At 24.5% G+C, this 10,793-nt stretch overlaps 1 protein-coding gene across 2 annotated transcripts; it reads right to left on the reverse strand.

The window, feature by feature from the left end:
• Window positions 1-499: 499 nt before the first annotated feature.
• LOC109804535 (transcription factor bHLH162) lies at window positions 500-1,918 on the reverse strand. Of its 2 annotated transcripts, none has more exons than XM_020366382.3 (3): window positions 1,641-1,910; window positions 971-1,306; window positions 500-809 (listed from the first exon to the last, which is right to left on the reverse strand). In XM_020366382.3, the coding sequence occupies exons 1-3, from the start codon at window positions 1,758-1,760 to the stop codon at window positions 720-722; spliced, it is 546 nt and encodes a 181-aa protein (XP_020221971.2). In that variant the 5' UTR covers window positions 1,761-1,910; the 3' UTR covers window positions 500-719. The 2 variants fall into 2 exon arrangements, with proteins under 2 accessions (XP_020221971.2, XP_020221973.2); XM_020366384.3 differs by having other exon boundaries at window positions 704-837; window positions 1,641-1,918.
• Window positions 1,919-10,793: the final 8,875 nt, after the last annotated feature.

Below are 10,793 nucleotides of genomic sequence, written 5' to 3' on the forward strand. Positions count from 1 at the left end.
ATTTTATGTTATCGGTCAAGAAGTAACCTTAAATTTATTAAGAAAACAAAATAGATGTGTGGAAACAGTTTTGTATATTTTGTAACATGCATGAGTAAAAAGTGTATTATTGTTATTCTCTTGCACTGTAAGAACGTCCATCATTATCACTATTATAAGATGAATTTGTCAATACTTCCACTACATAAAAGATGGGCAATGAGGCTAGACCAACAAAAAAATGAGTTTCTATTTTTATTTGTGTCTTTTTCAAGTTGCGTTAGTCATGGCACTGTCCATAATCGACGCTAATGAAAAATTTTCATTAAAAAAACTTTTAATATGTGTATCAGTTAAACAGAAACAGTTTTTTTGTTATCTTTCTAACTTGATTCAACCATATTAGTGTGACAATTGAGAAAGAAATTGTTTATGCAATATTTTTATAATTAAAATATAAAATAAAATTAATAATATACAATGAAGAAAATTAGAAGAAGAAAAAAATGTACACATATAATGATATAACTATCTTTTGATTGACATGAATAGTCTGTCTACATATATGTATTATATATATATCCTCTGAAAGAAATGAAGGTACACGGGCAGAGTAGTAGAGTAAAGCGAGAGAAAAGAGAATGTGGATTTGGTTACTAGCCAAAATGATGATATTCTCTAGAAATTAAAACAAGAAAGCATTCATATTGCCAAAAACAGGTACAGCTAGCATACCAATATTACACATTAAAGGCACCGTAGCCAGAATCATAGATAAAGTTCTTTAGTCTCTCAGATATCCTCGCAGCTCCTTTCGCCGATTCCCCGTCCTGAACAATACTCAGCAAAGATCAATCACTGTTCCAATTACAATTTATATGTTTTAATAGAATCAATTTTTAACTTCTAAATCATGATCAAACATTGAAACTATTTATTTTTTGCATTTCAACGTAATTCATTTGTGTAGAATGGAAGTTAAATGGCTCACTTGACAGTGTATTGAATGGAAAACTGCATCTCCAATAACTTTATAACTGGCATTAACGATATCCACTCCTTCTTCACCAAGAACGCGAATGATTTCACTGAACATGAACTGAGAATCCAACCCAGTTATTAGAACAACCTCTAAGGCTGAACCCATTTGTTGGATCTCAATCCGTGGAGATTTTAACCCCACGCTTTTTCCTCCATACATTCTCCCATTTGACCTTTCATTTCCCAGTAGCATGTTCTTCTTGTCCTTCAGTTTCTCCGCATTAATCTGTAATTTCTTTATGTATTCTGCGGCTTCTTCTAGCTGATCCGGCAGTGAAATAGACTCCTACAACATATTCAAACAAAAGAGTAATCATTTGTCAAAACTATTGTTGCTCACCACATAATAGTTTGCCTGTGTACATTATTATATAAGTAACTATGTTCTATAAGTTGTTGGTCTGAATAATTCTGAACCCAATCCTTCTAAGAAAGGTTTCAGATTAAGTCTTCTAAATGAAATAAAAGTTGTTAGGAAAAGAAATCTTACTAAAGATAATTAATCAAAATTTTCGACATATATGTTGGTTTTTAATGAAACTAGTAAGTAATTCTTACCAATAATATTGTTAAAAAAATATATAATATAAGAAACTAAGACAGGAAGGGGTGGAGTGAACCCTTGATCTTTGATGAGGCACAAGAGAGTTGAGTTTCCGGAAGAGAGTTTTCATTTGGTTTCTTCTATTCCTCTCGATGAATTTTCTGTCAACTTTGGATGGACTAGGGTTGTTCTCCATATCAATATTGTTAGTGGATTGCTGTAGTTCGATCAACTTCAACAGCAGAAAATACTCATCCCATGGAAAGAGAACGCTTCTCGTATAATGGTGTCAGTTGCTTGGAATCGTTAATGTCTTTTAGAAAAGCAAGATAATGTCATTAGATGCTACTGATCAAAGCTCAGTGATTGGGAGGGTGGTGGGGACTCATTGTCTTGGCCCTAGCTACCTTTGCCCGTATATCTTAAATTTAACTGTTTCTTTTTCGGTAGTAAAACTTTTTTTAAGTGAAGAATTAAATTGTTTGTAACAAACATAAGATAAATGTTATTGGAAGTTTTTTTGATATTTTTATGAATACTTGAAATGTAAAAACTAATTTCAACATTATAATGAAATATGTTGGGAGTTTAATTTCATCAAAACATCTTCTAATATTAATAAATAAGCTTTAATTTAGTTATAATTAACAAATTAACATTCAGCTCATAAATATGATCAAATCTTAATCCATTATAAATTAGAGTTTAAGAGGGGTGTATTGGATTAGGATTTTAAAAGACTTTTTTAGTTAAAAAAAATCCTACGTATTTTAAAAGATTTTGCAGGATTTTCATGACTTTTAAGATTTTGCAGGATTCTACAAGACTTAAAATCAGGATTTTCATGGATTCTGCAAGACTTTTAAATCAGGATTTTAATGGATTCTATGGGATTTTGTAGAATTTTCATGAATTTTTGACATTTGATAAGATTTCAAAAAAAATTTCATACATTCAAATTTAAAGAGTTAAAGACAAAAATAATAAAAAAAATAATGTCTAGATAATTAATAATAATAATAATAATAATAATAATTCTCCATAATATCTTGTCCTCTTAAATAGCATTCACCCACATATCCATATATATACTAGTCCTCCAAGCATTAGCGTATTTTCACTCTTGTTCCTGGATTTGAATAATAGGTTCAAAAGTATAATCTTCATTAATTGGTAACGTTGAAGATGAAGATTCATCCACCGCTTCAATTGGAAATTCATCAGAACGACATTCTTTACGTAGAAAATTATGTAGTGTTACACATACTAACACAAGTTCTACTCGTGTCTTAAATAAAAATGGAGATGCTGACTTAAAAATTGTGAACCTTGATTTAAAAATACCAAATATTTTCTCGATCACATTCCTTAAAGACGCATGACAAAGAATGAACAATTCTTTCTCATTTTCAGGGTTATTACCCTGACCTGCAAAATCTTGTAGATGATACCTTACACCTCGAAATGAAGCTAAAAATTGGCGTCGATTAGGAAATCCACAATCCACCAAAAAAATAGTTACCTAATTACATATGCAATATATATAATATTAGTATAATAATAATAATTATTATTATTATTATTATTATTATTATTTAAAGAATAAGCATTTAGATATAAAGAATATATATATATATATATATATATATTATTTTAGTTATATATTATATGATAATTTTTAACGATATTTATAAATATAAATTATTCTAACAAATATTTTAACAATATTTCCTCTTTTAAAAAATAAGCTAATGAAGACATAAATTCTAAACCCTAAAAAATTAGATACTGCAACGTTTTATGTTAATTTTCTTTTTTAAAATATAAAAAAGTCCTAATTTCACAATATAAAAAGAAAAAGAAAAATTCATAGTAAAAAAAATAAAATAATTGTTGAGTCATAAAAGGAGGAGAATAAGAGTAACAAACTTAAAGGAAGAAGATAAATCGCAATTTTTATGCTAAGAGGGTTCTTCCCCCAATTAAGATCAATTTTCATCTCATTTTACTCACAGAAACCCTAACAAATTCATCTTGTATATATATATATATATATATATATATATATATATATATATATATATTGTAGAGATTATAATATCAATTTCATCTTTCACTTTTTTCTTTTCTTGACGTGTGTTATAAAAAAAATTACCACTTAAAAGTTAAAATTTTAAGCATTTTTTTGTGTTATATAAAGGAACAAATTCAACTACATAGAATAAAATAAAGCAAGTCAATCAAAGAGAACGAACAGAAAAATAGAATAAATCAATGACACTATCATTTATATATCGGAGTTTCACAAAATAGGAGAATGAGATGAAAACAATACTACAATATTATATATGAGCAATGAACAATAGTGCAGTATTATTAGCAAAGAAAAAATGGAAAAGACAGGAGCATAGAAAAAAAAGATAAAAAACTCACTTGAAAATTCTTGAAAAGTCACTTCAAACAATCCTTCAAAATCCGATGGGTTTGGATGGGATTGTTTTATGAATTTGGTATTTATAGATAACACTAGAAAGTCCTTCAAAATCCCTCTCACACAACAATCCTTTAAAATCCTTATATTTTTGAATACCAATGGATTGTTTTTAAGTTGTAAAAAATCTCAAATGAATACCAATGGATTTTAATGGACTCTTTAAAAAATCTTGAAAATCCTGATTGAATACCACTGTATTATTTTTAAGTGACATAAAATCCTGATTGAATACCAATGGATTTTTTTACTCAAAAAAAGTCTTTTAAAATCCTACGAAATCCTAAACCAATACACCCCCCTAAGTTTCTTGATTAAGTTATCAATTTTTAGCATAACTTAAGCAAGAATTCAACTTTAAAAACAAAAAGTTTATGAAAAGCTAATAACATTTATTCTATTTCTAGTGTAACATCTCACTTTTTTTTTGTAAATAAATTAATAAAGATTTTAATTAATTAATTTGGAGTAATTTGAAAAACAAAAGTTATAAAAAAAATGATATTTTATTTTTGATAATTGAGTTATTTCTCATGAGCCTTCTCCAGGCTTTCCACTTTATTTTAAATGTTTCTCATCTTTCTTCTTAATTATAAAATAACAACAAAAATTTTGAAATTACTTAAAAACATGAGTGAAAAATCGAAGTTAACTTTTTATAAATTACGATAAATTTTAGTTAAATTAAGATTTCAAATAAAAAAACGAGATAAATATTTCAAATTATACTATAAAATGAACGAAATTATGACACTTATCACTAATTAATAAGTTATGATTTGTGAACGTACGACAATTGTCTTAGCCACAACTAGCGACAATCTCATACTCGTAGGGTTAATAAGTATCTCATATAGAAAGTTTCACATTTAATATGTCGTGATAATATTGCATTAAGAGATACAAGACGAGAGTCCTGAGCAAGATATATATTTTTTAGTTGTGAAAGAAATTAAAGAGCTACATATGAGAGTATATGAGAGTTTAAATGGATCAGTTGGCAGATGTTGAATATTGGAAGGTAATTAAGAATTGTTTGTTGGTTGCTACATTGTTTCCCAGGAAGGATATATTGCCTCTTGGATTTTAGGGAGAAAATAACGATGCGGTCTTTGTCAAATGGCTGCCACCATCTACAAGAGAAGAGAGACATGTCTGAGACGCATTATATGCAATTAAAAACTGCGTAATTGAAATCTCATGCAAATTAATTAAAAATATTACTATAATAAATATTACATATAATAATATATAAAAATATTATTATAAAAATAATATATGTAAATATATATCTATTTGACATATAATTATATATAATTTTATGATAAATTTTGAATAAAATTTAATAACATATTTTATATGTTATTATAATCTATATTTATACTTTTTAATAATATATCAACATATATTATATTTATTATATAAATTAAAAAAAATTAGTGTGTACCTATCGGACAATTTTCATATAAAGTTCATACTATGGAGAGCTTGCTTGCAAATGGCTGTGTTCAGATTAAAAATAAAGGTAAAAGGGAGCTAGAAGAAGATTCCACTGATTAAGGTATTCTACTGTGCTTTTACCAAGGAGTAATTTGGGTAACATGTTTCCTTGTCGAGTCATTACAAATTAGGAAAGTTATATATCATGTCCAGTGTGTACATTCTAGTGTAATCGATAACGGAATATAGATCACGGTGTCATGCATGATTAGTTTATTTTACGACAAAATAGGTTGTGTTTGAAGACCGTAAAATAGTTTTATATTCTTATTTAACTGTAAACTATTATTTATCCTAAATTTGTTAATTTTTATAACAAATAACTAAAAATTATATTACTAATAAATTGTTATTGGTTAATCATATAAAAACAATGCATATCATAACTATTATTTATTTATGACCATGATAATGAATTTAAATTACATGTATCTTTATTGTGTCTCAATTGGTATTTTACTAATAAAAAGTTGACACGTTATTTAAAATATTTATTTATATTTTTATCACTTTTAACTTTATTTTATTTTTATTATCCTTAATTTTGTCCTAGATTAGGAGAATTTCCTTTTTGTCTAAAATATATCAATTTCAATAAAGTTTTTTACAATTTGATTTTAAGTTGTTGATCTTTCTAATAATATTGTCAAGATCAAAGTATACAACAAATTATTATTGACAAACAACGAAGTTAATTTATACTCAAAAGACTTAATTAAACGTGTAATTATATAATAAATATTAATATCTTTAATATAAGTGGTGCAAGGTTTTTGAGTTTAACTCTTAAAAGCTATTGTATGAGCCAGCAGAAGAAATGTGGATTATTAACAATTTTGCTAGATATCATGATATGTTACGGATTGTCATAAATTATGGTATTTGACTATGTAGATTTTTCATTGTATTAAAAAAATAAAATGATTAATTGAGTCTTGGATCGATGTGATATAAGACAATCCACTAATATTGTATCATTTCACTTTATTATAGTGAAATTAATTTGAAATCAATCATATACAATTGTTGAAAAAGAATTTGTTATTCTATAAATGGTTGATTATAAGGTTTAGTAGTTCATAACCTTTTAGCATATATTATGTTAGAAATATAAAATTAAGAAATAATGTGATATAACATTTACTTAAAAGGATTAAAAAATATTATGTGTAGTCATTGACGGATTTGGCTGATCCTTTAACTTTAAGCCCTTGAAAAATATATTATTTATGAAACATTGAGGGTTATCTATAAACATTAAGGGGAATGAGATTTTATTAAAATCACTTGAAACAAACAGTGTTGGTAAGCCAACCTTTATAATTGAAGATCCCATGAAGAAGGTTTAATGGGAAGAACAAGTCACTTCTGTTAGTTTTGTTAACACTAAAATAATATTTTATTAAGAGTTAATCACTTATACATTACCAGTGAAAAAATTTTACATTGACAACCAATTATATCCTTTAATTGTGTCATGTCACGGTCAAAAGTAAACGTGTTTACAGTGACATGACACAATTAAAGAATATAATTGGTTGCAAGTGTAAAAAAAAATTTACACTGGTAGTGTATAAGTGATTAACTCTTTTATTGAAGCTACTTGAAATAAACAGTGTTGGTAACCCAACTTTTGTAATTGGAGATCCCATGAAAAAGGTTCAATGGGAAGAACAAGTCACTTGTATTAGTTCTGTTAGCACTAAAATTGACTTATCTATTTTAATTTTTCAATCTCTTTCTATTATTTATTTATTGAAAAATTTTCTGTTGTAATTGGAGATTTTATTTGTCAATTATTTATTAAAAAAATTTATTTGTAATTTTGTTATTTTCTTAATGAAAGAAAACCTTCTTAATATCATCTATCTTTTGTATAATTATATTTCCACATCAAATACGTTTTAACTATAATTCATTATTTTAACACAAGGAAAAATTGAACTTAAGAGCACTAGAGATTGACCTCTCATGTTCCAAGGCAGACGTTGCAACCATTGGCTCAAGAACCTTGGTTGAAGATCAATGATTTGAATCTACTCATAATATGTTATGCCGTGTTTTTATTGTACAAGGATTTGCATCTCTACTCAAACTTTTTTTTAAGATTAAATTATCATATTATTTAAAAAAATGTATATTCATCTAATAATTTTCTTTCAGATATTTGTAATTTAATTTTTTTATAAAATAAAATAACTTTTTGATAGTTGTTTTAATTAAAATTGTGATAATATCAAGTATGATTTATTTTTAATGTCTTTATTATTGTAAGGAAAATATAACCGGATCGGGGGAGGTATAATTATTATTTTTCAGTGTCTATATATATACTCCTTTCCTTTCAAATCCATGCTTTAAACAACTTTAATCATACTCTTTAAGCACTTTTTTGTACTTTAATTAAACAAATTGTTTTCATATATTGACTATAAAAATGAAATTAGACGATTGGATGATAATTTTCTTTGATTGGGAAATTTGAGGAATACCTTGCAACACTTTGTGATGGGACAATCACGAAAACAGAGAAGTTGGATGCCAGCTGTTAGAAATTAAGTTTTCAATTATAACATGAGAAGATTAAGTTAAAATTTTTAACTTGTCACCACAAAATTTTCGATATTTAAGAGTTATTATTAGATTTTTATTATTTTAAAATTAACGTGGTAAATAATATGCATAATATGAGTTGGACAATAAAGTACCCACATACATAATTAAAATATTTCTCATAAACTTTTTACATGTAAATATTTTTTTATCTAAACTTAAATTTATATGATTGACAATTTTCTTTTTGGTTATAACTATTTTTTGTAAAGGTAAAATGCATTGATTAAGAAATTAAAATTTAAAATTAAAAAATATTGAGATTAAGGATGACATTGGAATTGGACAGATGCAAGTAGTATTTATTTTTTGTATATCTATAAATTTTTGTAGATATTTATATTAAACTATAATTTTTTTTCTAAAAAGTGACAAATAAAAAAAATGATAATGACTTGTGTCTCTTAATTAATATATTTAGGGTTGAAATTTTGATTTTGAATATGAAATAAACTATGTTAGGAGAGAAACATTTATCTTGTATGTGCTTATAATTTCTGATAAAGATTATTCACCACTTTTGATGATGGATATTTCATATCAAAACTATGATTAAAAAAAAATTAAAAAAACATTTATATTAAAAATAATATTTAAAATATATTTATACTAAAAATAAATAATTATCACATACATATTAATAATAAAAGTGTAAAACTAAATTACTTTACATATAACTAAAAATATTGTTAATATTTTTAAAGCAAATATTGATACATTTTTATTGGTTCCTACCTCTTTATTAAGTGAATACACATTTAATTATCTATTTATATTTTATAATGAAATTTGTATTCAAATATTCACGAGTATGAATTTTTTTTATATTCTTGATTAAGATACTATATATATATATATATATATATATATATATATATATATATTTTTAGTTTAAATATTTTAATTTTAAATTTTTGCATTCCTGATTAAGATACTTTTTTTTTAATTTCAGCTTAAATATTTTCAATTCTTAAAAAAATAAATGTTTTAATTTTAATTCCTATAATTTTTATTTATTATTCATCTCATTTAAATTTAAAATCATTATTTAACTTTTGCAAGACATTTTTTTTAAAATTTGAAATCACTATAGTTAACTTTTAACGTTCGTTTTTCTGGAGGTTAAATAATATATATTTTAAATATTTATAAAATCTTTTTAGAGGTGTTACATAATATGTACTATAATAAACACTAATTTGTCCCATTTGTCATGATTATTTGACATTCTATAAACATATAAATACCACGTAATACTAAGAAACAAAACCAATAATTTTATATTTTTGAAAAAAAAAATAGTAAAAAGATTACGATAACCAAAATAATTGTTTGGATTTTTTTTTGTCATCGTTATAATTTATTTTTTTCATTTTGATTAATTCTTACATGAGTCTTAATATAATCCCTCGTATTATTGTCACTATTTTCTCTTTTTTTTTATATATATAATTTTTAGTATGCTATAAAGAATTGATAAATTTTAAAGCGCTAAACTTATTAAAATGTCTTCATTCTATAATAATGTGTAGGACGCTTAACCTTTTATTACAAAAAAAGAAAAAAAGGTAAACGATTGCGGACCTTTCAGATTAACACGAAAATGACGGACACTCATATCATACTGTAATTTGAGATATAAAGGCAAATTTAATTGCGGTGCGGGGACTGCCAGTATAATGCACGTGTTCATTTCTGATTTTTTTTTCTCACAAAATCACACTGTTATTATATATATGATGTCAAATATACAAATTTAGTAAATTAATTTTTAATTTTATAATTTTAATTATTAATTAAACAAATATAATTTTAATATTTTTATTAAATATTTAATAATTGATCATTAAAATTGAGATTGAATATAACCTAATATTACGCAGATAATATGATAATTGATATTTAATAATATTTAAGTTAAATTATTTTTTATCTATATTTTTAATGTTATTTTTGTTTCATTTGATTATTTTTGTGAGATAAAAAAATAAAGTAAAAATAATATTTAGTCATAATGTTATTAAATATTAATTGTTATATCAATTAATTAATGTTAAATTATGATTAATATTATAATTTTAATAATTAGTAGATAAATATTGAACAGGAAGATTAAAATTATGAATTTTACAAAATTGAGAGATTAAACTTGTAGATTTAAAAATTAAAAAGTCAAAATTACAATTTAAATATTATAAGAGGACAAAAATATAATTTTACCTTTTTATTTTTAAATAAGAAAAAATTGCATTGACTTCCTCTAAAATTTGTCTAAATGATACAAACCATCCCTCTATTCGAAAAAACAAAGACCTCTCCCCTAATGTTAATTCTTTTCAACTTTTAAATTTTCAAATAAAAAATTTGTTCGGGTAAAAAATAATGAATTAATCTTTAATGTACATACTTTATTTTTTTCATTCATTAACATACTTCATCTTCGCTACTATATATCTTTTTTTTTCGGTACCTCTATTTAAGCAATTTTTTAAGTGGTTTTCCTTTTTATTTATGCAAATAAAAATGTAGTTTTGTAAATGTTACATAATTGTTGTTTTGATTTTTTGATATTTGACAGAGAAATATACTGTTACAAAGTCATATATTTAATTAATATATATATAT

The sequence above is a fragment of the Cajanus cajan genome, chromosome 1, assembly GCF_000230855.2.
Source record: "Cajanus cajan strain Asha chromosome 1, NIPB_CcT2T_4, whole genome shotgun sequence".
NCBI lineage: Eukaryota > Viridiplantae > Streptophyta > Magnoliopsida > Fabales > Fabaceae > Cajanus > Cajanus cajan.